At 39.1% G+C, this 27927-nt stretch overlaps 1 protein-coding gene and 1 long non-coding RNA gene across 3 annotated transcripts; both read right to left on the reverse strand.

Annotated features, from left to right (window-relative positions):
• Positions 1 to 524: 524 nt before the first annotated feature.
• On the reverse strand, positions 525 to 27873 carry PROSER1 (proline and serine rich 1). 2 transcript variants are annotated; one of them, XM_081814859.1, is made up of 13 exons: positions 27005 to 27873; positions 24246 to 24311; positions 22096 to 22164; positions 20033 to 20127; positions 18548 to 18641; positions 16460 to 16570; positions 14830 to 14913; positions 13594 to 13672; positions 12891 to 12986; positions 8493 to 8537; positions 3083 to 4877; positions 2480 to 2630; positions 525 to 1890 (listed from the first exon to the last, which is right to left on the reverse strand). In XM_081814859.1, the coding sequence occupies exons 1-13, from the start codon at positions 27047 to 27049 to the stop codon at positions 1768 to 1770; spliced, it is 2853 nt and encodes a 950-aa protein (XP_081670985.1). In that variant the 5' UTR covers positions 27050 to 27873; the 3' UTR covers positions 525 to 1767. The 2 variants fall into 2 exon arrangements, with proteins under 2 accessions (XP_081670985.1, XP_081670984.1); XM_081814858.1 differs by having other exon boundaries at positions 3083 to 4880; positions 27005 to 27872.
• LOC145720624 (uncharacterized) lies at positions 5346 to 8486 on the reverse strand. The gene is made up of 2 exons (XR_014143728.1): positions 7504 to 8486; positions 5346 to 7282 (listed from the first exon to the last, which is right to left on the reverse strand). It is a non-coding gene; the product is annotated as an uncharacterized LOC145720624 (long non-coding RNA).
• Positions 27874 to 27927: the final 54 nt, after the last annotated feature.

Here is a 27927-nt window from a genome sequence, read left to right on the forward strand (position 1 = left end):
TAGGGTTATGAGATACATAAAACCCATCTGCGGTAATTATTGCAAGCACTCCAAAAATGTTCTCTTCATTTTTATATAAACCTTTATGTGCCCGATACACACAAGATGCCAGGAATACATCTAAAAGATGAACAGGACATAGTTCCTTTGCTATGATGACAGGGGCTCATGGGACAGTAAAACTAAACCTTGTAGCAGTATCACTAGAGAAAGATTACTCATTAATTTGCCTTGAGTGAATGGTCAACATATATATATAAGACAATCTTTAAAAGGTTTTATAAGTGTGGACTTAAAAAAGAACAAATGACAACTTCCAGCAACTGGCATTGGATTAACTATGCAGTTACATTCTGTGTTTGCAGATAATTAAAGGCATAAATAGTCTGTTTGAAGTGTTGGTTGTAAGTTTCACGTAAGATAATATATAAAGGAATGAGCAACTGAGTTTCAAATGAATTTGGACAAAAATGTTCTATGTATTAGCATATACGAAAAATTAAAAAGCCTCTCGAAGCACTTAATAAAACACATTTGTTGTATCCATAAAGTTTATTTTAAAAAATTGTTAAAAACTAACCGTACAGGAATATTTATTAATATACTTAAAAAGTTTGTTCCCCGTGTTGAAGGAAAATACATTAGCAACATCTTCCAGACACCATCTTTATAAAAGTAAAACTTCTAGATGCTGAAATGTACTACAGTAGATTCTATAGTTTACACTTTTAATCACAGGATTGAAAATCATTCTCCCTGTCCCCCCGAATGTGGCAGTTCTTAGACTTAATTAATGACATTCAATCATGTTATATACTACCACAGATCCTTAGATAGAGTACACACTGCATGGTTACTAACGGAGCAAGTCTTCTCTATTTGTTGTCATGTCATTCTTTCAGATAAGCGTTGGACTTTAAGTACAAATAGAAACACTACATCCCATGATTGTAAACATTCACCAAGAGCTTCCAGAGTACAATGAGTAATAGAGGTGGCCCAAGAGTCAGTCAAATGTTCCTCACTCATTTGGATACTGCTGAAATTAAGAAATGAGTTTTGAAGGCAAATTATCACAAGCCTTACTTGCATTTCTGTAAGAAAGTTGTTTTGGATATATTTTTAGTCGAAAACACCTGAAAGTCATCCTAAAGACTATATTAAGCACCATTTTCACTTACCTGAACTATATTAAGTTAAATTCAGCAGTATATGTATGAGCATAAATGTCAGAAATTAGAAATAACTGTGGGTCTCAGGCTCCCTTCTGTGGATACATACGGAGTACTGAGTTCCAAGGATGCTAATAGGAACCACTCGTGCACACCAAGGGCAGTCATGCCCCCAGGGCCAAATGCAACCCAGAAGTCTGAGGCATAACTATTACTTCTGTCAGTGGATGCTATACAAGCAGATTTAAGGCTGTATTCGGCTATAAAGAGTTCAACCTCCTCTTTAGTATTCTTCCTACAGAGATCACATACACGACTCAAAATTTCATAGGGTGGGAGGTGAAAAGTCCCCAAACACCTTTTTAATACTATTCTCCATACAATTCATTATCAGCTTATTTACATGGGAGAGTGTTCATACTTAAAACCATTAAAAATACAATCACCTTGTTTTAAACTCTTATCCTAATTTCCCCAGGATTATCCTCATTCTCATTTTCTGACTTTTAGCCAACTTCACATTAGTCAGATTGTTCACTGCAGTCCTTAGGCATTTTTGATGTTGCTCCAAAGGAGAATACAAATTAAAATCTATTCACTGCCACCCACTTTGGGACAAGCCTGGTTGCAACGAAAATGGCGTTCCTGGTGTTGAAGGGTAACTAGGAAACCCATCTGGCTGAGCTGAATAGCTTTCCAAAGCTGAAGCTGAGTGGACCTGATAGAAAGAAGAACATGCAGGTTAGCAGAGGGCCAAATTCAATCAAGTTGGTACTTGCTTTTGCCTGTACCACACTACAGATATTTAGAATAGGAAAGAAACAGAAAATGCTGGGGCAAGATAAGTCTGCATAGTCTCCTAAAATTTTTAAGAAACATTCAAAATTCTTCAGATGGTGGAGGCCAAGAGAAATGCCATTAAAATACTTAATATACTTTCAAAAAAGGTTAATAGGTTTTCTAGAGAAAACATGATTTAATTAAAGTCCATTATGTTAGCTTAAATTACCAGCTCAAATATAGCTGCCATGTGTAAAGATTCCATTTGTAAAATCTCCAAGCTAAGATTTGAAAGTCTGTAAGCAGGAAAAACAATTCATATAGACGAATATACTCCACCACCTTCGTTAGCCTTCTGAAGGAAGACAAGAATAATTTGCAAATTTGCGGAGATTAATCCTAAACTCTCCGGACACGCTTCTCAGAGAAGCCAGTGTTGGGATATCATCATTGGCCTTACACCGTTATCAGGACAGAGGCACGCATGTATGTTTCCATTTAATTTCTGCCCGACCTTGCCTGCTTACCTGCTGTAACAAGGCCGACTGCGCAGCGGCATTATGCTGTAATTCTTGCAAGGAGGACTGTGAAGGGTTCTGGGAGAACCCTGGGATACCCGGGAGGGACAGAAGGCCTGGAAAAACAGAACTGCCTGCAGCTTGAAGGCCAGATGATAAGCTAAAACAATAGACAGAACAGGTCAAAATGCAAATAAGACAAAACCTATTGCCTCTGTATTTGTCAAAAACTACCTTGAGATGTAAAACAAACTTTAAACCTCCCCACTGGAAGGAACCAGAAAAGTCAGTCACTCACTAACATAAAACTTACTATTATAAAGTACATTATCCTGAATGTAATAAGTCTATGTTTTACCTGTAATACTTTCTGCTACTTTATAATAAGGATAAATTACCGAATACTAAAATAATCTGAGCAGATATATTATATATACTTAACATGGCTGAAGGGCTACACATGTTTTCCGAGTATTGAAGTTTCAGCCCAGAAATATATAAATTTAACACCACCCAACAATCAGGTTAGACTCACTGGAATGACTTAAGAAGACTATGAACTACAAGGTAAGTCAGGAATGACCATATCCTATCTCCAAAGTATCCACATACCCGGCTTGTGCAACGAGAGCAGAGTTGAAATTGGAGCTGAAGGCGGAAGCGAATCCCGGGAGGACGGGAGCTGGCGATGGGGTCGTGGCTGCGACGGGCAGCGCTGGGACCGCCGCCACCGTGGCCGGCGGCTGCAGCCCCGGGAACGAGGGCAGGGCGGGGGCGACGCTGGGCGTGTTGGAGACGGAAAAGCCGGGGTAGGAGGGGTTTGAAGAGGGCAGGGGTCCCTGCGTGACGGAGAAGAGGGAAGGGACGGCGGTGGACAGGTTGAGGGGGAAAGGCGCCGCCGAGCCAGAGACCGGTGCCGAGGCCGAGAGCCCCGAGAGCACGGCCGCGGTGGAACTCGGAGGAGGGACGGGTGCGGACGTGACCGCGGCAGACGAGGTGGCTGCTATTAACGACCCTGGCAGAGCCGCTGATGGGTTAAGAGGCGGGTTGCCGCTTAAAGGGAAATTATTGGTCAAAGAAGTAAAAGGAGGCAGAGCAGTGAACACCGGAGTGATGGGGGCGGAGGAAGCGTGCGGCGGCAGGGCGATGGAGGAAAGGGGGTTGGACACATTCAGGGGAGTCGTCAGGCTGGAGAGGCCGGACAGTGCAGGATTAAGGCAAGTCGACAAAGTGATGGGCACCGAAGCTGACGTGTACGTGCGGCCCAACGTCCCTGACAGACCTAAAGCGCCAGGGGAGGGATTCGCGGAAGGAGCGGGGCCTTTGAAAGCGGAGGGGGTGGGGCTCGTGGGCTCAGTTTTGATCAGCACAGGGCCGGTGGTGACAGCGGGCGCGGGCGCAATGTGCAGCTCCGAGTTAGTCGCGTGGGGGCCCTGCAGGAAGACCGCGGAAGAGCCACAGCTGACCGGCCCTGCAGCAGCACACGACGTAGGCGTCACCAGCGGAGAAGGCGTGGGCAAAGTCGACGGCGTGGAAGCGGAGTTCGCCACGGAGGCGGGCAGGCTCGGGAACATGGCCAGCCCGGGGGTGGAGGCCCTCGGCGGGCCGGGCATGGCCGGCGGGGCATAGCACTTGTTAGAGCCCGAGGCCAGCGAATCAGAGCTCTGATTAGTAAGAGAAGACAGTGAAGCCAGCCCGCTTGTAACAGCAGAGGACAGAGCAGATGAGCTGATTAAGCTGGTATCATTTGATGTCAGAAAGCCTTTTAAAGCAGACAGAAGAGGATTATTTACACCGAGTGGGCAGGCCACACTGGGAGCAGAGCCCCCGGCAATGACAGAGGGCGCCAGGTTGGTCACACCTTGGGATGACGGCGTTAGGGGCAAGGGCAGACCTGCAAACACTGACGACAGTGAAGCAGAATTGACATTGTTGGCAGAAGCAGCAGTAGAAGTGGCAGAAAAGGGGAGGCCAGTGAAAGCGGCGGAAGTCGAAGCAAATGTTTCATTGGAAGCAGGAGCGGCCCGAGGTGTGGATGTCGCCTGAGGGGCTGGGACAGGAGGAGCGGAAGGACCTGGCAGGGGAACCAGGCCAGAAAAAACCGACGGGACAGGAGCTGATGATGTACTGTGGGCAGAAGTAACAGGTGCGGCAGGCAAGGAAGGGGTTCTGATAACCGTTGGATTCGGCGTTGATGGCTGAGGCGTATGAATGGCCGAGGAGACCTGCCCTGGGAACACCGGCAGGACAGTATTCGCCATGTTCAGCCCGGATACGGTAGCAGTTACTGATGCTGATGGATGGTTTACTGCCTTGACCGGGGATGCGGTAGGGACGGGCGTCACAGCAGGTGTTGAAGGATTGGAACCATGAGGAGAGAAGAGCTGACTTGCTGGGGTAGAAAATGCTACTGCGGGGGGAGGGGGGAGAAAGGCAAGAATATCACCACGCTGAAATGTCAAAGTTTAATCCAAAAGAAATGAGTCAACATTTCTGTAACATTTGACAAACATGAAGAAAATCAGCAACAGGTATAATAGGCTACTGCAGTGTACACGTTGCTAGATTCCATGACCCTGATTTTCCCTATGGAGCCTCAGGTAGAGCCAGTTGTCTTCTAGACTCTGATTAGAAGAGCCCTCCAATGCACAGTGAGGAAGCCTTGAGAAGTTAGCAAACAAACTTTCCTTTTGTAATTTCCTAATTTTTAAAAATTAAAAATTTAATTGTGATTAGTGTTGGTGTACCGACTTTAGCTTTCATTCTCTCAAACCACTTCTCTAGAATAGTAAAACAAGTTGTTTCCCCCTCTTAAGAGCTTTCAGGACATCATTTTCCTCTTAGGTCACAATGGGCCTCCCAGGATTCATGCCTATTTCTCCAGTATTATGACCACTCTGTGAGTTGAACTTGATATTCCAGTTTATAATCTATAGAGCTTTTTTTCCCCATTTTCTCATACTGCCTCCTCTACACAATCTCAACCTCAAATGCTACTTGCCTTGTCCAAGGAGTTCCCTTAGGGGCAAAAGCCATGTCTAATTCCTCTTTAGAGCCTTAGCACCTAGCACTGTACATGGCACCTGTGTATTTAATGAGTGTTTGCCCCACTGGATATATCACCATGACCTCAACTATAGTTACCAAACCCATCCAAGGACTTATTCTCAAGAATTCCACTAGAGTTTGCTACAGTATTTTTATTCTCATAAACTCTATGAATAATTACTGTAAGTATTTGGGGGGATGATTTGTGTTTCCTCCGAATCAATTTAGTGCCAATGTTAGCCTTTGATGAAAATCTTGTTGGTGTCAAATGGAAAGCATGACTTAGGTACCTAAAGTCATAATGACAACTATCATCTGCTGCCATATTCATATCAAAGTGTATTTCACTTGTAAACAGAGAATGTTCCTTTTGCAGTGATAATCATGTGGAAGTTATTTTCATGGGCTAAGACTTAAGTTTCTAAACTTATGCATAATAAAGACTTTGCATAAGGAAGCTGACACGATCAATGAAGTAATGCACAATGTTAATCATGGTGGGGAAGGGACCACAGGAAAAGAATGGAAGAAAACAGCATATACATCATCTATTTGTACTAAGAGATGCCCAAAAGGTGCTATACTGGGCTGAACAAATTTTATGGTAGTTTAGAAAAGAAAGATGGCAGAACTGACAAACCGAAACATAGAAATACATGAACTTCAAACTCAAAAGGCCTAAAATCTGATAATATTCATGTCATTAGCAGTAATAAAGAAAATAAAACTAGATATTTTAAATTTAGAGAACATATGAAAATGGATTTGTACTTTTGTTTGCGTTTGTTTAACAAGAACTAGAAGCACAAGTAATATATACCTAGTTTTGTGTTTGTAAATAATGTACTAAAAATTTATTAGGGTCAACACTGGTTGGGAAATATTTGAGAATTCGCTATCTTATGTAACTACATGCTGAAGACCACGTAGTGAATGACAAATCACAAGGTCAGACCAGACTGTCCCATAGCATTCTTTATAAGCAGCCTTTGTTGAAGATCTTCTTATATAAAGCAAAAGCCATGCACTGTTAACCATACACAGGGCCTGCAGTTAAGATGCAATAAAACAACAACAAATCGAGAAAAACCCCAAAAGATACCATGATAAATACGACTTTCCTGCCATGTAGTTTGGTTGATAACCATAAAACATTATCTGTCAGATGCTGTGCTAAGTACTTTATGCCTATCATTTCATTTGTCCCCAGGTAACCCTCTGGGATAGGTACGAACAACTCCATAAATATTAAATCTAAAACTTAAAAATAATTAAATCTAAAACTAGTATTTGAAATAGCATTTAGGAAAAAGGATCTTGTGTTTAAAGCAACTTGTTAGAAGATCATGCAGCTATTCAGTGGCGTTCAAAGGGTATCAAGTTTCAGTTATGCAAGGTAAATAAGTTCCAGACATCTGCTGTATGACACTGTATCTATAGTTAACAATTCTATATTGTGTACTTAAAAATTAAAGAGGGTAGAACTCATTAAGTGCGGTCTTGTCACAGTAATAATTTTAAAAAAGGTCAACCAAAATTTGAACCCTGGTCTGACAGACCCATATTCTTAACCACTATACTAGTTTATCTTTTTGTTTCTTGATCTGGTTCAAAAGGAAAATAAAATCTTAATCATGCTAACATAACACAGCATAGGAAAACAAAGTATGCTATTCCTAATGATGGTTCTTAGGACACTTAACCTGTTACTCCCTTCAGAAACAGATTAATGAAGCTGAGCATAAAGGCTCAAGCTTCCTCAACCTCCTTTTTTTTTTTTTTAAATATTTTAAAGATTTTTTATTTATTTATTTGAGAGAGAGAGAATGAGAGAGAGCACATGAGAGGGGGGAGGGTCAGAGGGAGAAGCAGACTCCCTGCTGAGCAGGGAGCCTGATGCGGGACTCGATCCAGGGACTCCAGGATCATGACCTGAGCCGAAGGCAGTCACTTAACCAACTGAGCCACCCAGGCGCCCCCTCAACCTCCTTTTCATAGAAGTTAAATGACATGGTCACAAAGCTAGGCAGGGTAAGAAAATGATGTCCTGACATCTCAGTGTTTTTTTCCAGCCCATTATACTACCTCCTTTAGAAACCACCAGCAAAAAATCACTGTTAGGCACCCTGCTCAGGGAATAGAATTCCCACTGAGACTCCTAACTATGCACTATAATGATGTGCTACTTTGCTACACAAGAACTGAGCTCAGGCTTTGTCTATCAGCACACATCTCCTTCCTGACCACGAAGATCCTCAACTAGAAGAAAAATAAAATGTTGCAGCACTGCTGCCATCTGCAGGCATGTCACCTTTCATCCCCCCATCCTCCCTCCCTCCCTCCCTTCCTTTTTTGTTTTCAAAGTAGGCTCCATGCCCAGCATGGAGCCCAGCATGGAGTCCAGCACCAGACTTGAACTCAAGCCCCTAAGATCAAGCCCTGAGGTGAAACTGAGAGTCAGACACTTAACTGACTGAGCCACCCAGGCGCCCCTCATCTGCCTTTTTCAATTCCACTTTCTGCTTAGGCAGCCCTTATTTTTTTTTTTCTACATTAAGCTATGCTACTCCCAATGCTTATGAAAATAATTAAAACTAGTACTTGAAATAGCATTTAGGAAAAAGGATCTTATGTGTTCATATCAAAACAAAAATGAGGCTTCTAATATCACATAATGTAAAGTGAATGTGGATGTAATGCCCACACAGCACTTGGATTATATTGCAAGTTTTTCATATAAGACACAAAGGCAAATGGTTAATTTTAAATCCAGTTAATACGTGCATTTCATTCTGTGTATACATGATGTACCACTATCAAGCCTCTTTTAGCAAGTACTGATTAAATTCTTTAACTAGGAACTTTCCCCAAAGCACAGATTCCAAATACATTCAATTCAAACTGTTCTCAGTGACTAACAGAGCAGACAACCAGGACAGACTTCAGCTATATCTGGAGCAAAGTTGATACTTACTTTGATTCTGTGTAGGTTTTGACTGATTGGAAAGGTCTTCATTTTCTGTATGAAAATAAATAAATAAAAGTTTGATTTCAAGTTTTATTCAAATTAATCATCACCATAATAACCAAAGACTGGCATCAAAAAAAAAGAAAAACTCAGGATATGTATGCATGCTATGTTAGGAAAAACAGTGTATGCCAATGGAAACAGAAAGGAAATAAATAAAGATAACCGTAATCACTATATGAAGATTGACAGCATTACAAACCACTGATTCCCACACCCCCTTTTCTTTAACTTACCAGGTTTTATTTTATTTTATTTTTTTGAACATTTTATTTATGTATTTTAGAGAGAGACTGCAAGGCAGGGAAGGGGCAGAGGAAGAGGGAGAAGAAGGAAGCAGATGCTAGCCCTCGATGGGATGGGGCTCGATCCCATGAGTCATGAGATTATGACCTGAGCCAAAACCAAGAGTCGGATGCTCAACCAACTAAGCCACAACTTAGGAGGTTTTAAATAAGCATTGCTATTTTACAGATATATTTAGGAACACTTTCTGAAAAGGAAGGCCTGAGTGTGCCACTGAGGAGAAAGTGTAGCCTACAGCTGGAATGCAGAGAAGGAGCACCGTTACTGGCTAAACCGACAGTCACTTCAACAGCAGGGAGACTTGGAGGTGGGAGGTGGATGTTGAGCGCAGAATCCACTGCCACCTGAGGGACCAATCTCGCAGGCCATGCGATGACCCAAGCAAACAGAAGGAGAGGGGCCCTGCCTTCCTGTTGCAGTCATTTCTGGAAAAGACCCTATGCTAGGAGCTGTTGAGAACCACCCCAGTGGAGGCTGACTTGAAGCCTGTGACTCCAACACCAAAAGCACACTCCTCCCTACCCTCCATGGAAGGACCTAACTAGACCATCAGGCAAAGATATAAAGGGAAAAAAATTACCTCTCATGGCTTGACAATAACTGCCCAAGAAACCAACAATGGGACAGGTATGAGGTGCAGAAAGAATCTACAAGCCCTGACATAGTGAGCAAAAAAAGATCATAGCTTGTCTAAGGAACTTGGGGCAAATAAACAACCAAAACATATGGTGTCTATCAACAAAGATTCAATGAAAGAAAAAGAAGTGTAAAACCTTGTAATGCAAATTAAGAACACATACACACATAATATGCAAAAAAATACAAGCAGAGAAGATGAACACTTTATGTGTTTAAAGCAACTTGTTAGAAGATCATGCAGCTATTCAGTGGCGTTCAAAGGGTATCAAGTGACTCCAAATTAATAAATGCAAAGAATGGTAAAGAGTAGAGAGAATACTATGAAAGCTAAATTACTGAGCTGGAAATAAGAAACAAAACCAACAATAAAATCACATTTAAAATGGCAAAAATACAAAAAAAAAAAGAGGATTCCATACACGAATAGGTAAGAGACTTAGAAGGCAAATATAGTGCAAAATAAGAGTACCAGAGATAGAAAAAAGACCAGATAAAAAGCAATAACTGACTGAAAAATAAAAACAAAATTTTCCTAAGCTTTAAAGACTTGAATTTTCATATCCAAAGAGCTTACAGAGTTTCGTGAAAGATTAATGCTAACATCCACATCTGGACATCCTGGTGAAATAGCCAAACTCCAGGATTAAAGACATTTCTGAACTCTAAAGATAAACAGTATTTTTTTTTGTAAGCTTATAGGAAGAGACCAAGGTTCTAATAAAGAAAATTAACTGGAACTGGGTTTCTCATCTACAACTCTGTATATGTGCCCTTTTGAAAAAACTGCTTAAAAGATTTTTTTTACTAAAAGAAAAGCAGAATGAGCATATCAGGACAGGGTATCAAAGAACAAAGAGTAAGAAGCCAGAAGTTCAGAGGTGCAGAAGAAAACATGTATGGTATTCTGACAAAACACACAAATCGACAAAAAAGAAGAGTGAGAATGGAAGTCAGTGGAGTATGGAGCAGCTTTTTTTAGTTTTTGTGTACCGACAACCATTAAGAATACGATGGTAAAAAAAAAAAATTCATATATATATATATCTATGAAGGCAATCCTTAGCAATATTAAAAATAACATTTCTAAGTTGGGGTGGGGCAAGGAGGAAGAGTTGTTAAAAATAAAACAGCAGGGGCGCCTGGGTGGCTCATTCGTTAAGCGTCTGCCTTTGGCTCAGGTCATGATCCCAGGGTCCTGGGATCGAGTCCCACATCGGGCTCCCTGCTCGGCGGGAAGCCTGCTTCTCCCTCTCCCACTCCCCCTGCTTGTGTTCCTGCTTTCACTATCTCTCTCTCTGTCAAATAAATAAATAAAATCTTAAAAAAAAAAAATAAATAAAATAAAACAGCAATGTGACTAATACAAGTAAAAAAAAGTAAGGAAAATGAAAAACTGGGATAAGAGAATAATAATGAATACAAAAATAAAATGGAAGGACTAAGAACAAATATGCTATTTGTATGATGACTGAAAATTCCTATTAAGTCTCTCCCCACCCCGGCCCACTGGTTTAAAACTCAGAATCCAGCTATATAATCTATAAACCAACTAACCCATCAAATAAATAAAACCCTAAAATAAAAACTGAAAGTAAAGATAAAAGCAAAATACTTATATAAAATGAAAACAAAAAGGTTAGGACAATATTAACACCCAATTAAGGCCAGGCAAAAAAGAAATATAGTAAAGTACAAATCAGCTCACTTTTTTTTTATACCTAGAAAACTTAAGAGACTATCAAGAAAAAAAAGTAGAATAAGTAATTAGTAACAAGCACCTAGAAACGAAATATTCCATTTGTAATTTTGATGAAAAATACCTCTGAAGTCCCTAGAGATAATCCCATGGCAAAGAACCTACATAAAGAAAACCATAAAATCTTCTTGAAAGAGATAAAACAAGTCCTGGTGAGAAATCACTACTACCTGACATAATATAAAGCAGACATATGATTGAAGAGTAAGACTTAATATCATAAGAATGTCTCATCTCCCCAGATTAATATATATAACTACACATAATTGTTATATATTATAATTATATATTAGTGTAATAATGTAACTAATATATAATATGTAACTATATATATATGCATACATAAATTCAACTGTTCTTACCTACATAAAATAACCTTAAAAGTTCAGATGGAAAAAAAAATTTCCAAATATAGTAAGAAAAATAGAAACTATAGCAAGAGAAAAAGGTAGCCTTACTAGATATCAGAACACACTATAAATCTGCTAGTCAAATCAATATATCATCATAACATGAAATAACTAGATTGGAACGGAATAAAGAACCCAGAATTAGAACCATGTGTGTATATGAAAACTTAAGACAAATGCGGCCTTTTAGGTCAGTGGGGAAAACAGATGAATTAATAAATGGTGCTGGCCTTACAGGCTACCATCTGGAAAAAAATTAAGATGAACCTCTATTCACCCCTATATGAAAATAAATTCCAGATGCAGTAAGGGCCTTACAAGACCCGGGTTACCAGGACTCCCTAGGGTTAAGGGTTAAGATCTGAAACAAGATAAAACAGTTCCAGCTTTTCTTTCATAGCCTCTCTTTCTCTATGCAAAAACATAAAACTCAAAGGGCTAAAGGTACCATAAACAAGGGTTAAGAAATAAAACAGTAATTTTGGGGAAAACTGTTTAGCAAATCTCATCGGAGTACCCAGCTGCAAACAACAGAACCCCTCTGGCTAGTAAGGATTTGTTAAAAATGGCTATCAAGTAACTGAGTCTCTGGGAAGGGCAGAAAAAAAATTAAGTTCTATCCCTAACCTACACATATTTAGAAACAGATGGTGAGTGGATTAAAAGCTATACATTAAAAAAAAAAAAAATTCCCTATCAAAGTAATTAGAGGATACAGATGACATTTTCATCCTGCCGGGATGGGGAAGGGTTTCCTAGGCAAGACCTAAAACTCAGAAGAGTCAAATAAACAATACCTAACAAATAAAAATTAAATTTTTGTAAAAGACACACAAATGAAAATGTAAGCTAAATCCCATGTTCCCAACAGACCCAAAGGAAAATGCTGAACTGAAGCGTGCAGGGGAAAGCTTAAGCCCCTGTGAGCATAGGCCCTTCCTCCGACAGTAGGAGTAATCTGCCCTAATGGTAATACTCATCAAGTCAGCTGTACTTTTCCATAGCCTGTCCGAGTTTCCTGCTCATGAGAAATGGTTCCTCTGTCTGCAAGCTGCTCATGTTCACACAGGCGGGCCAAGGCCGCTCTAGTGGGGCCTGTATATCACACTCAGATCCATCGTCAGGCTCGTGAGTTCCTTTCCCCACTAGGACACACCGTATCAAACAACTGTCCCCTCCAAGTGTACGTCTGTAAGTTTTTACTTTTAGCATCCCATAACAACATGATTTTACCTGTTCCTACTGGATTAGGAGTATATGGAGGTGGAGGGGGTACACCCGGAGCTATGACGTTGGCTAATGGTACGAGACCTGCATTGTTATAAGCACCTAAAATAAAATTATAGGGAAAAAAAATTCAGTATCATTCTATGGCCAAGAGTTCAAACCATATTAACAGAGCTATCTAATTTTTAAAACTGCTAATGACAGAGTTGCATTTTACACAGAGGTTTGGGTCTAGTGTAAGGACAAAGCTGAGATCAAGTGAGACAGCGAGAGATTCTGACTTCCCATTGCATGCTCATTCCAGACGTCAGCTCACTGAGTGGCAGGGAAGGGAGATCCTGCCATACTTCAATTATCTGCCTTTTCTGTCAATCACATACAGTTGACCTTTTTAAGTGAGATGTATTGAGGATACCTTTGAACCCCAACTACTGAAATGGGATTCATGATGATTTACCAAAGCGAAAATCCATAATAATGATTAAAAAGAATCTATAATGAATTTACCAAAAGGCAAATACCCTAAACTAAACTCTGTCTCCTGCACTGCTGTAGACCAAGAGACTGTGTAGCCCACCGTGGGCAGAATTAAACTCAGGAGAGCGTATTTCACAAGTGCTCCAATTTTCCCAAGTAGATATACCAACATTTACCTTCAACTTAATAAAGAGCAAAAAGAAAAAAAATAGAACATGAATGAACTGCTTACTTGGTGCAATGGTTGCGTGTGGCCGGCATGGAGGTATTGGGTAAGGAACAGGCTTATGTGGATTGTACGTTGAAGGAGGCTAGATGAGGGGGAAGTGGAGCAGTTAAAGAAAACTAAGTCAGCAATCTCCCTGCAAACAAAATACAACTTGTCTTTTGAAATATTTAGTCGTAAGAGGCTGAAAGTGCTCCAGCATATCAAATGCTACTGGCCTAATACATGGCACAAGTGAGGGAAATGTCTTTGCTTTAATAAATGTGGTTCCTATAAATTCCAAAGGCAGATCCTGCCAAAGACTGCTGTGGAGGGGTTTATTTTTAATTTCAGTATTAAATCATCTCCAATGAAGGGTCAGACCTTATCCTAAATAGCAAACTCCTCTCTGACTGAGCCGAAGTTAATCTTAAGAATTTTTGTCTCCTCCTCTGTAACACAAGAAATCCTCTAGGTTTAGGAACCTTGACTACCCAAGAACTTCCAATAGCCTCCAAAATTCATCAGAGATTCATCTTACCATTCTTACCCTCTTTTCTCCTTGGAAGAACAAAGTCCTATATTCTTTAGCATTCAGCACTCTGACAACTCGAGTAGAATGCAGACTGGGATTATAAATTCAGTATTTTAGTCTTTTTGCCTTTGAAATCCACAAATCTTTTATTTTGTAGTTGACAGAACTATGTAAGTAACAAAAGCATCCCAAGAATTGGTCTCTAGAGAACCAGAGGTCTCTGAAGTTAAGCCAGATGCTGTACTTCTAAGGGGCTGCAAGACGGCTGTGACAGGCCTCTCCCACTTCAGCTCGAACAATGTTTTAACCTACAGGGCTGTCTTTGGGTTCAGTTGATATCCTAACCAATCATGATCACTCCCTTCAAAATACTCTCAACCTCCGGGCCCACTCTTGATTCACTATTAATACTAATTTGGCCAAACCACAACCTTAAAGCGAACTCTCCATTCTCCATACCTTCAAGGGAACAGCTGAATAGGGTTGGGAAAAACAAAACAAAACAAAACAACTGGACTGGTCTCACTTTAAAATGAAACATGAAACCTCAGAAGGGCCTTGGACACTGTTAACTAATTATGCTATAGTTCCCTATTCACTTTCCTCGAGTTTTTAGTATACTTCAAATTTCACAACACGAAAACAGAACTGATGCTGTGTGCTGTGAACAGACAGAAAACTACATGTACGAGTTAAGGCCCGTGTCATCATTTATTCTCTAAACATACCGGTTTGGATGGTCCAAGAATCCGTGCAGCTATTCCTTTGCCTTCATTAGTACATTCTTCACCATCTTTTTTCAAGGGGGTTCCCTATTTAAATAAATAAAAAAATAAAAAGAAAGAAAGATAATTGAGACTTAAAAAAGAACAAACCCAAAGGAGAAACAAAACTAAACAAAACCCTCACTGTATTACAATGAAGAAAAGGACTTAACTTGGTAAGAGTTAAAGGATCTGGATTCCAGATCCAATCCTGTCTTGGCTGTAAGACCCTGCTAAGGTCCTCAACCTTCCTCTGCCAGAGAACCCTCACAACGTGTACAGAGGAACTCAGAAACAAGTACACCACACACATGGGGATGACAGAAGAGCAGGATAATGTAGGTTTTAACTTTTTCCCCTGCACCATAGGAGCGCCCAGAAACAGACTTCCAATGCTCCAGTATATACAATGGTCAAAGAATCAAAAAGAGTACCTATATTACAGTTAAAAATAGATGACAAAAAAAATGATGTTTTCTATAAGCATTAAATGAGGTAGTTCATATTATATAAGAATAAATGAGACCTCATTCAAGACTATTATTAACAGATCAGAATAAGCGGACAGACTACTACAATGTGTCCTCCTAAGAACGTGTGCCTAAATAGTACATACTAGTAGGGAAGCCAACTTCCAAGATGGCCCCCAGACATCCTCACCTCCTACATGCCCTTGTAAAGTCCCCTTCCAGAATGAACAGTGCTAGACTGCATAATAAATAGGATATTCCAGAAATGATGGCATCTGACTTCCAAGACTAAGTCACAAGAGGCAACACAGCTTGCACTTGCCTTCTCCTGGACTATTTGCTCTGGTGGAAGTCAGCTGCCATGTCGTGAGGTATTCAAACAGCACTACGGGCAAGGCCTTACTGTGAGGAACAAAGACCCCCTGCCAACCACCAACACTTAACTTGCCTGGCATGTACCTGAGCCCCCTTGGGAGTACAGTCTCAAGCTCTACTCAAGCCCCCAGATGACTGCAGTCTCATAAGAAACGCTGAGCCAAATCCAACCTAAGCCACTCCCAGGTTCCAGATTCATAGAAACTGTGTAAGATAATGTTTAGTTTTAATCCACTGAGTTTTAGGGTTACTTGTTACACTGCAATAAAAATACGGCACTCCTTGCAAAGATAATTTTACAAAGACGTTTGTGGATGGTATAGAAACAGGTTTCTTTCCTTCAGGACTTCTCAGAGCCTTTCTCATGCAATCTGACTGTCCAAGAAGGAAACACTGCACACGATTTCTCAAACATACTCAACTGTGAAACTGTCTGAGGAACACTGAGAATTTGAGAAATGCTCCTTTACACTAAGTGCAAAGCAGTGCTTCTAAAATACTTGGAAAAACAAAACAAAATCATCCTCTTTTCTATTTGTCTTGTTCTGTACATCTTACACAAATACTTTAATGTAGTTTATACATGAACTTTTGATCAATGTTGAACCCATGAATTAAGCTGCTGACCTAAGAAAATTCCTATCCTTGGTAGAAGCATCATCAGCTGGCATTTTCTTTAAATATCATAACTAAGCTAAATTTCATAGTAAGCCATAAGAAGTTTCTCATAGCCACAAACATATGCTTACTGGGAAAATTCCATTTATGCGACTAGGTTTTCCTTTGGGATACGGATTTCCTGGGATTGTTCCACAAGAAGATATCATAGCATGAGGAGCTTTGCAGCCCCCCTTGAAAGCCTGTAACAAAAAACAAGAGGGTGGTAATAAATAAATATACAAAAAAATAAAAAAACTCATAGGTTAAGTATTCTGGATATTTGGAGGCCCTGTTAAAAATATGAATCAAGAACAGCATCACATTAATCTGTTCATGAAATCATCAGCACTTACAGTAGTGAACATGACCAAAATTCATAAGTAAAATCACTTTATTTAAATGGAATTATTAAAGTGGTAACATAATGTTTTTAATTAGTTTTCTTTTTGCCACAACTAATAGACTCCCATACAAAGATATCTCCACAGCAGATTTTGTAAATTGTGTGCAAACAAGTTCATTTACTATTTGGTATGTCCCGTTTCTCCAAACCAAGAAATAATGTCGTCCAACTGTATGAACACCAAACTCATGTTACAGGCAAGACAAGGAGAGCAACAGATGAAAGATACATGGACTCTGCTCTGAAGAAGTTTAGAACTTAGTGGAGAAACACAAACAAATAACATGGGACACTGGGTATCCAAAGAGCTGTACTGCTGAAAAAGCAAGAGTTATTTAGGTATACTGTATTCAACATAGCATTACATGATTATGAGACATATTGAGGGATGTTCTAGCTTATTTATTATTGCATTCTCAGCTTCTACAATGGTACACTAACAAATATTGAGTTCATACTCAATAAATATTGAATGAAAAACACTACATTAGGTGATGTATATTCCAATAGATCTATATTATGCTATAGGGATATGAAGCTATATATAGCTATATTTTACAAGTATGCAGGATGTCATCTATTTTATTGTAGAGATATATTGGTTTTATAAATTCATTCACATTTGTTATAGAGATATATTGGTTTTATAAATTCATTCAAACACACATAATTAGCTATATAATCCAGTCACCTACTAAACACCCAAACCTAAAAATTATCTCAATTTTTGGTTATTATAAATAGTACCAGAGTAAATACCCTTACATACAAATTAGTATATTAGTATATTTCTTTCCTTAGAATAAATTCCTAGAAATAGAATTTTCTGCATCAAAAGACATGAACAGTTTAAGGCTCTTCAAGTTTACCTTCCAGAAAAGTTGTACTAAGTTACACTGACCAGAGAGCCTATTCCACAGAATACTCAGGGCCCCATTATTTCTGAGAAGAAAAATACTCAGGACCAAATTATTTCTGACATGATCAGAATGCTTTATAAGGAAGAAAACAACAGCAGTAAATGCATGGTGCCTTAAAGAATTTAGTCAAGAAAACCAATGGAGAACTTATTAAAGTAAAGAAATGTGGGCTCAGATCTTGCTTCTGCTACAACAGAACTCATGAGTAAGCCAAGTTCTCTGCTACCCCTGAGCTTAGCAGACAGTGTAAGGATTAAATGCGCTTGGGCTGCAAGGCCCCAGGAGAGCAGTATGCATCTTCCTCAAGCAGGTTTATAATCATTAATTCCGTTTCCAGCCATCACAATCCTAAGAAATAACTACCTTAAATGACAACTCAAGTCAAGTAGGTTTAGGTAAATACTACTCCTCCCATTCTTAGAGATTTTAAATTAGTAAACTGGAATTTTGCTTTATTATCCATCTCTTATAAATTTGATTAACGTAGTAAGACTGATGACAAAACAAATTAAAAGAAAATTTTTTTTTCCGTCACGTTCCTAAATACATAGGATTAAAGGCAAAAACTTGGAGCCACGGCAAAGCTACCTAGGGACCGAGAATAAACACCCGCTGAGGCTGAAGCTGAGAAGCCAACTGGCGTCTCACTCTCAAGCCATTTCCTTATCCCCCAGAACCCCCTTGCCCAGCTCCTGTCCTCCATGGACCGCAGGGATGCCATCTTGACCCACTGCACAAGAGCTGTCAGGTTATTCATCACAGTTAACACAGAAGTAAGACCGGTACTTTGCTTCCTTCATCAACATTCAGAAAAACCCAATGTTCTATTTATATAGCAATCTTGAGAAAATTACCTGTTCAAGTACTCTCTTGCACCGTTTCTTCTCAGACATATTTATCCTGAATAAATCTTCGATGGGACGAGAATTCTGTGCATCAACAATGTTTCTACCAAGGAAATGCAATATAGCTTTTGATTTAAGAACCTGGACATATATACAAACACCAACAACCTTTACCAAACAACCATACATGAGTAACCTTTCCCCCAATGACATATGGAGAAAAGTGATTTAGTTTTAATTGGTGAATGTAAACCATATTTTTATAAAAAATGATAAATATAACTGAACTGAGGTTCATCTGGTTACCTAAAAGTAATGAAGTAGTTCTATGAATAAAAATCACTATTTTGAGATTCCTGAAAATATACCCTCTCAATGAGTAGTAGGAGATCTATGGCAACAGAAAAAAAGCCATGTGCCAAACGCATAAAAATAATGGTTGATCTAAAAATGAAGTTTTACCTTATGCTTTATTTTAACTTTGTATTTTTGCAGACATCTATAAACATATAAAGGACTTAAAAATGCATGTGCTCTCAATAAACAGCAATCTATAGATTCTTCCATAATGCAGAAGAGCAGGCTCTTTTTCTCTTTGAGCTTACATTCATTATGATCATTTATTAAATGCTATGCTTAGTGTTTTCACAGATCTTCTAGGATTTAAAGTTCACATATGTGGGGCACCTGGGTGGCTCAGTCGTTAAGCGTCTGCCTTCGGCTCAGGTCGTGATCCCAGGGTCCTGGGATGGAGCCCCGCATCGGGCTCCCTGCTCCGCGGGAAGCCTGCTTCTCCCTCTCCCATTCCCCCTGCTTGTGTTCCCTTTCTCGCTGTGTCTCTCTCTGTCAAACAAATAAAATCTTAAAAAAATAAATAAATAAATAAAGCTCACATATGCCATTAAGTAGGTGAGATCCTTAACTTTATAACCGAGGAAAATAAGGTCCAGAAAGAGTAAGCACATGTATCAGAACCTAACTATAAAACCTATGGCTTTCTCAATGAGCCTTTCAAACTACTCAGAGTCGGAAAGCAATGGAAGTCACTGAAATGAAGACAAATCAAATAAATAATCTCATTATGCCTGGTTATTTTTAAGTTGTAACTATTTGTAATAAGTACACTAGATATCTATTTATTTATTTTTCCCTTAGAGAGAGCATGTGCAAGTGGGGGGGGGGTGTAGGGAGGGGGAGAGGGAGAGAGAAAATCTTTAAGCAGGCTCTACACCCAGAGTGGAGCCCCAGGCAGGGCTCGATCTCATGACCCTGAGATCATGACCTGAGCCGAAATCAAGAGCTGGATGCCCAACCAACTAAGCCGACCAGGTGCCCCTAGATATTTAGATATAAAAATTCAGTCTACCCTTTCACAGATTTTATTAGAGTTCCATTTACTAATATAATTTTGAGACATTAATACACACTAATGAGTTAAAAAACATTTAAAAAGTCTTCCAAATTTTCTCCAATAAAGTAAAAAGAAATACTCACGAAGCTAACAGTTCAAGAGCAACTAGCTTGTCTTTACTGAAGGTGAAACAATTGAGTATATTGACCACTTCTGCTGGGTGAACAGCCACCATTTTCTATTAATATGAAAAATAATTTTATTTTCAACATGAGAAATTTTCATGCCAGAGATTGCTATTTTGGGGGAAACATAGTTAAATGTTCTTAATATTTAAGTATTTGAAGTGAAACTGCTTATTCAAAAACAAGGCCTAACAACCATGTGAATTAACCTTAGACTTTTTCAATGTAACTATTTCAGTTGAAGATCTAAGTTCCCCCTATGTGCTTTTTTTATCAATGTCTCTCAATGTATTTATTTATAGAAGAAAAGTATTTACATATACTCCTTTCCTCAGAAAGGTTCTAAAAAAGGGGATATTTATAAATATGGGAGATACACTGCTCAAGAAGTTAGAAAAAATTACATTCCTTAGAGTGCTAAGCGTTCTGTAGTCAGGGCTTCCTAAAGTGAGGTCTGTGGTGCTGAATACTGTTACTAAAAAAGGGTACTAGAGTCACCTCAGGTAGGGAAAAGATGGGTTAAACAGCATTCTTTACTGTAGAACTTTCTTAAAAGTCTTACATTAACATGAACTGTGACACTGGAAGATTGTGTGCAATGTTCTATAATTTGACTAGGGTACTTTTGGTTTTGAAGATAAGGTTCCACCAATTTACAGATTTATGTTAATAGTGGAGGAAATTCAAAAGCAAAGTCAGTGCAAGAAGATCATTTAGAATCAATACCCAATAGACTCCTAAAACTTAGAGCAATGCTGTTCAGACAATTTTATTCAGGTAGCACCAAAAGAATTGGTAAAACACATACCCCTTTGCAAGTTTTTAAATTGACATCTAAAAACTATACCACAAGTTTAAATACTTACAAAAAATTGATTTATATTCAGTTTATTACATATTTGTAAAAACTTTGGAACTACTCATTTATCTCATTTATGAAAATGTCTACTGCATAACCTAATTGTCGAGGTTAGTCTTCAGTGTGAAAACAACCAAATCAGACTTAGTTTGTCAGCAAAGGTTGACTTATAAGTTGTGCTCATGCTAACTTTTTCATCTCTGAATTTTAATTCTAAAGTAGGTGAATAAGCAAGCAGAAGCCTCAGAGCTTTGTCATGAGTTTGTTGTCTTGATAAAATAAAGAGAGGTCCCCATCAGTATTTCTTACAGAAGTTCTCTGCTTTGCCCTCCCTCTCAGGAGATTACATGGTCTCTTTGGTCCTTGGGAAAAGAGTGATGGGTGGATGGGTAAGATAACCTTTTTTTTTGTAGAGTTGAAAAAAACGAATTGCTAAAGAGGCAAAGCACTAACAGATCCAGCCACTTTCTTCGGCAAATTAGTTTAGGAAGCTAAGGATCTGTAGATTCCCTTAAGGCTATCCATCCCTGATAATCCAAGGAAAATCTTCCTACGTAAACAGATACTGTTTGACTTAAATGCCTCTGTTAATTTAGGCTGTGCTAATAGTAGCCACTAGGCACATGTGCCTGCTTAAATTAAAATTAAATAAAATTAAAAATACAGTTCCACAGGCAGACTAGACACATTTAAATGCTCAAAAGCTATGTGTAGCTAGTGGTTACCATATTGGATAGCAGAGATATAAAACATTCCTATCATTGCTAAAAGTTCATTTGGACAGTGCTGGTCTAAAAAATGTAAATATAAACTCATTTGACTATTGTTCTAAGACTAAACACATGAGGATAAAGATATAAAAAAAAAGTACATAAAAACACTTAAGAATTCAAATTTTATGCTTTGCTGCCTATAAATATTTTCTCTTCCAATTTGCCAATTAGGATCCTATGGTGTACAATTTAGTAGTACAGTACATACAATTTAAATCAGTTTGGGAACTCCTAATTTTTTAGTAATTATTTGATTAATCAAAGTATAATAAAATTTAGGATCAGTTTTTCTAATGCAAACAAATTACAACTTGAGATCAATTATAGAAAACAAGGGAAGAATTCAAAATACTTAAATTCTACACTACAAAGAAAAGTAAGTTACTTACATGCTGTAATGCTTTCATTGCCTTTAACTGAGGCTCAGCCCAGGAGAAGTATCTCAGTAAATCAACCACCTGAAAGCAAAGAATTACTTTAGCTCTAATGCAATGTGTTTGCAAACATTTCCACAAGATTTGTTTCAGGACTTTGAAATACTACTCAGCTCCTTATTGGCACAAACCACAGTTTAAATGCTCAATAGCTATAAGATGTAGGTAGCTACCACAATGGATAGTGCAGAAAGAGAACATTTCCATCATCACAGAGTCTGGGGCAGCGCTGGTATAGAAATAAACGGAAGGTATAAAGTACAGGAAAAACAAAGTACCTAAAGAAAAGGAAGATCGAAAAAGTATTAGATGGAGATAAAATGTCAGTTTAGAAATATAAAGCTATATTACAAATGGAAAACTTTAAAAATTTAGCAGAGAGTGACATTTGTAATCAATCACAAAAGGGTGTTCAGTGGTGTGGTTTAGTGTAGGTCCACTATCTCCTACTCTTTTCCTTGGGTCTGAAGGGCACAGTACTCGTATTTACACTACAGATCTCCTCCCTAAAAATGTAAGAATCACCATGACTTACTCCAGCAGCTTCTAAACAGTAAGTAGGTCATTTTGAGAGCACAGTTAGCCAGGCTCTCCCACCACCACCAGCGAACTTCAAATGAATGAGGGAGATCCTGTGAAATCGCTAGTGAGAGGTGAGGAGCGCATCAAGGTCATAGCAGTGAAGTCCCTGCGTAGTCACCACCCTGTTCACTGCGTCCAAAGGAACTCCAAAAGGAAAAAAAAGAATGACTCAAAGAAGAGAGGGTAATGAAATCTGGGTTAATGAATTCTTTTACTGTAACTTCCTGAAAATGTGTTAAGGTTTCAATTATTCTACAAAGCAAAATTAATGCTAGAGACTGGAATAGTATATGAAGAAGAGTAAAAATACTTTTTACTCCTTATAAAGTGATGCATAAATTACAAATGGGTATTATGTGTACTTTCCTCATTTTCATGGGAATAATGGTTTTCTTTATAGTAAATGCTACCTGCCACTTTACCAACCAAAAAAAGTTACCAACTATATGTCTGATACAGGAAGAAAAACCTTCAATACAGTAAGTAGGCTTAGTAGGTCATACTTAGAAAGAAGCTTTGAGTTTAGCAAGTGGAATAACCACTAAGGGAAGTTTTCTACGAAATTTCACACACACACACACACACACACAAAAGAAGGAAAGGGAAGTTGTTATCTATGAGACATTATAAATCTTTTCAAAACATTTAAATTAAGTATAAGGTGATTTTGAAAAATAATGGGACAACTGAAAAACACTGATTAAATAGGCAGCAAGACATGCAAATCATGAAGTAGCTTTTAAGGATTTAGCAGTCAGAACTTTCTACAGGCTTAAAGTTATTCAAAGTTCAAGTTTGAAAAGTCTTGAGAAAAAGTTGGAGCATTTACTAACTCTACCTACAGATTCATCCACTGTCTACCCTCTCCACATTCCTACCCTTTCCCAGAACTCTTCTCCAGATATACATTTCTCTTTCCGCCCTATTTCTCTATCGAGTATTTTCTAAGCATTCCTCAGAAATCTGATCTAGTATGCATACATATTGTTTTTAATTAGCAAACTCCCCCTGAAGCTGGGTGAGTTTTCACTAAGCTTTAAAACATTACTCTTCTGGCAGTGACAGAAACTACTTATTAGACACTATATTTTCTTTTCTTATGGCTAAAATTTTTACATAGCGGCTTCATATAAGAACCATAATGCACCATTTGTTCAAGTTTTCTTTTTAACGTGTAGTGAATTTTGTTATTACTGATTTATAAATTCTGTACAAATTTAGGTATGTTTACCATTAGAAGTTTATAAATTTATGATATTGTGCCCAGAATGATAAATATGCTTTTCTTGGACACTGCATTTTAAAATCATATTAACATATGATATTGCAGTGAAAGTAGCTATGTTTATAAAATACTCGAACTATAAATTCTGCAAAGTTTTCTATCAATATCAAAAGCTCCTAACGTTTCTGAATAAATATAGCAACAAAGTAAAAGCAATTCTGAACCTGACCAGCAGGTAAATAGACTTTAACTAGAACATCAGAGTAAAAAAAAGGTTTTGCTTAAATAGAACAAATACCTGTTCACTAGAGAAATATCCATGCACATACTCAATTGCTTTTAATTTGTACTCTGTCAGAACAGCCTAAAAAAACACAGAAAAAGAGCATTAATATATGTAAGCAACAGTAATATGCATATTATCAAAACTACCTAAGCAACTCAAACATGGCAGACCTTCCTCAGCCGCAGCACACAGAGGCAGCTAAAGTCACTATGGTGACATGACATTCTACCTTTCCAGGTTCCATGCTGTAAGGGATACACTGAGACAGCAGGAAAACCTCCAGGCCTCCCTACTCACTCCTACAAGAAAAGGAACAGAACTGTAATAGACAAGATTTGATGTTACTAGAAGTCACAAATAGAATTCCTGTAAATGTAATTAGTTTCAGAACATCCCAATTTCAACCAAATTGTCATTTTTAAGAAGACTAATTATATCAGGCATGACTCATCCATCAATTACTGAGCAGCTGTTATGTGCTAATAGAGAAACGTGAATGGTAAGTATTTCCACTGGGATAGAAGAACCCAAGGAGCCAAAGAGGGCCCTCGATTCAATATGTGTGCCTGCAGTGTGGTCTTTGAAAGGCATTTTAACTACCCTGAGAAGCTTTTTACCCTACAAAAGGTGAACACCATTCACTACCCACCTTAAGATTAAAATAGTCAATAGTAGACATAACAATAGTACTACTCAGTAAATTACGGTTTCTTTCCTTACATGGCCCCTATCAATGGGAAGTTCAGAGAGAAGTACGGCGGCGGCCTTGACCCAGCACTATCTGGAGCCAGACGAAATCACGTATGCTCTCCTTACAACTGTTTGCAGAGCTCAGAGATGGAAACAATCATAATTTGGTAACTACTAATCATTAAAAATCAACTAATCCCTCTGCTTTTACTACAAAACAATTATTTGTACTTGGCATATACATCACTTTGCTAGGAGAGAGTATGACCAGTTAACTGAAAGAAACATCCAAGTTGCCCGTTATTTTAATAGTTTAATTTTCACTGAAAAGGGAGGTGAGGGGGAGAGAATGGCATTTTGCATAATGTACTTTAGAGAATGTACTGTTGAGATGTAACCTCAGGGGGTGATTACCTGGTTTAAACCAACTTACATTTACAAAGTCTGAGAGCAATTTTTTAAAAAAAACAATAATTCTCACTTAGATATGCCTACATTTTAATCCCATTTTAGTAGACTAAGACAATGCTGATGTATCTAATTATTTGGCACAGACAGCAAAAGACATATTTTGCCTGCAGACCAGAAATAAGGACTTAAATAAGAACGTAAGTTGCTATCTCATGTATGATTTTCATCTCTGGAAAATATCCTACATCCCTCACTAGTATTTACTATGTGATCTTTTCATAACAAGAAGGGAGAGCATATACAAATTGCATCCTATAGCTTCCAAAAGTAGAAATCTACTGGTCTATTTGGACACACAAATTATTTCCTTATAAACAGTAGTTAAATATCAGCTCATGAACAAATTGTTACAAATTTTAAACATATAGTTGGCAAGCTGACATTTTATTGCAAATCTTAATTGCACAAATTGGATTTGCAAAAGCAGAAGTTTTGTTCAAAAAGAACATCCAATATCATCAAATATCTAAATATAACTAACATATGAATTTGAAAAAAAAGTCTTATGAAGGATGAAGAAAAACATTTTGCTTTATAGACAATGCAGAAAAACGGCATGTACACAGGCAATTTTTTTGAAGTTCTTTTTTTTTTTAAGATTTTATTTATTTGAGAGAAAGTGAGTGAGAGAGAGAGATCACAAGCAGGGGGGAAGCATAGAGGGAGAAGCAGACTCCCCGCTGAGCAGGGAGCCAGATGCAGGACCCAATCTCAGGACCCCGGGATCACGACCTGAGCTGAAGACAGATGCTTAACCAACTGAGCCACCTAGGGGCCCCCACAGGCAATTTTATTAATAATTTCATAAGCTGAAGCCTAAAGTAACAAATCCTTCCCTGTCAGTCAAGGGTCTTAGAGGTTTGGAAATGGCAAGATAATCACCCTGAAATTCTAAGCAAAGCACCCTGTATTAGCATAAGAATGGTACAGAAAGTCCTTCCAGTTCTAATTCGGTAAACTTCTTACTTTTGTGCTTTAGGTATTTATTAGGCTCAAGGCTACATCCCAAATTTTTTTGCTGTCTGGTTCATTCTGGAAGGTAGGTTACATACAATGGCCTCGAAACGAAGCAAAAATTTGGACAGCAGGAAGAAAAAGTTTTGAAATTCAAGTTATTGAAGCCCACTCCTAAAAACATGAGGCCTTTTGGACATTAATTTTGTCCGTCCAGGCAACACACAGTGTGCCTATCTTCAGATTTGAAAAACTTGCCATAATAACTACCATTAAAGAAATTTTATACGTATTACCTCCAGTTTTCAGTCTTTAGGTTACTGAAAGATGAGGTGATCAGTTCAGAAATATCAAATCACTTCTCCACTAGTACAGAACTTTTAAAGATTTGTACAGCCGGCTTGGGAATGAGAACTCTTTGAATATAATTTCCACAATACTGCATTGATAGTCAAGTTTAGCATTAACATAACTTAATCTCTATCTGTATAGTGAAGCGTATCAAACTACAAGCTCCCATACTGTGTACGTTAAAATTCCAATCAATTTCGCAATCCTAAAACCCGCATTTTGCAGTCTGCACGCAGTCCCTCAAAGAGAATTAACTACGAGAATTCGTAGCTCATAGATTGGTTTAAGAAATTAAGTGCAATTACCTTTCTAATTTCATCCAACACCGTTTCAAAGGACTTTTTGTCCATCTTGACTACTGTCTCAACGTGGTTTTAACAGTTACACTTTCAGTTACAAAACGTTCATCCCTGGTCTGCTTCAATAGTAGAAATGTTTATAGCTGAGAAGGAAAGACTCCAGGGGCAAGAAAAAGGACGCAAAGAGGTAGAGAGTACTTCAAAATCTGCAAAAACTTCAAAAAATGCACACTTATAAAAACTTTTTGTTAAAAGCAAAAACCGTCGGGTTTCCTCAGCTTCTTCACACAAAGCTTCAGGACACCTAGGGGGAAGAGCCCGGTGCTCTCTGAGTCCTGCAGAGAAATCCAGGGTTTGGCAGCCGGGGCTGAGCTTCGATCTCCTGCAGCTGAAGGCCAGGCGCCGCCGGGGAAAGGTCGTGAAGCCGCTCTCCCGTGTGGGAGAGGAGAGGCACCTGCACCCCGGCTCCCGCGGGCGGCGAGGAAGGAGGCACTAGCCTCTCGGCCCACACCAGAGCCTCAGCCGCCGGCTGCCGCCCCTCACCGCCGCGAACCTGGACTCATGGCCCGACTTGCGCTCAACCCCAGCAGTTGCGCTGGCTCCTGGGTTCCGCAGCCCGGGCAGCGGCGGCCTGGCAGGCTCTTTGTTATCAGCTGCCACGGCTTCCGGGAGCGGGCCGGCGGCCGGAGAGCACCAGGAGCCCGGCAAAGGGGGGCACGCTCCCTGGTAGGGGGACTCCCGAACACCGCGGCGCCCACAGCGTCTAGAGCCCTTCCTGGTTACCCCTACAGCTCCCACCGGCTCCTGGGGCCCTTTAACGAAACCCGTCGCGCCCCAGTAAACTCAACTCTGCGCCAAAAGCTTAGGCCCCTCTTTCCCGAAAGCCAATGGAGGGGTCCTGGTGTGGGAACGTAGGTGTTCATAGCGAA

The sequence above is a fragment of the Leptonychotes weddellii genome, chromosome 3 (assembly GCF_054177405.1).
Source record: "Leptonychotes weddellii isolate Sample4059 chromosome 3, ASM5417740v2, whole genome shotgun sequence".
Lineage (NCBI taxonomy): Eukaryota > Metazoa > Chordata > Mammalia > Carnivora > Phocidae > Leptonychotes > Leptonychotes weddellii.

Excerpts from the sequence above, each read along its gene's own strand:
- PROSER1 (XM_081814858.1), bottom strand. The coding sequence starts at position 27,049 with ATGGACAAAAAGTCCTTTGAAACGGTGTTGGATGAAATTAGAAAG. Across the intron at positions 18,642-20,032 it reads GCTCTTGAACTGTTAGCTTC|AAACATTGTTGATGCACAGA; the intron begins GTGAGTATTTCT and ends TTTCCTTGGTAG. Across the intron at positions 13,673-14,829 it reads TTCTTGGACCATCCAAACCG|CCTCCTTCAACGTACAATCC; the intron begins GTATGTTTAGAG and ends CCCCTCATCTAG.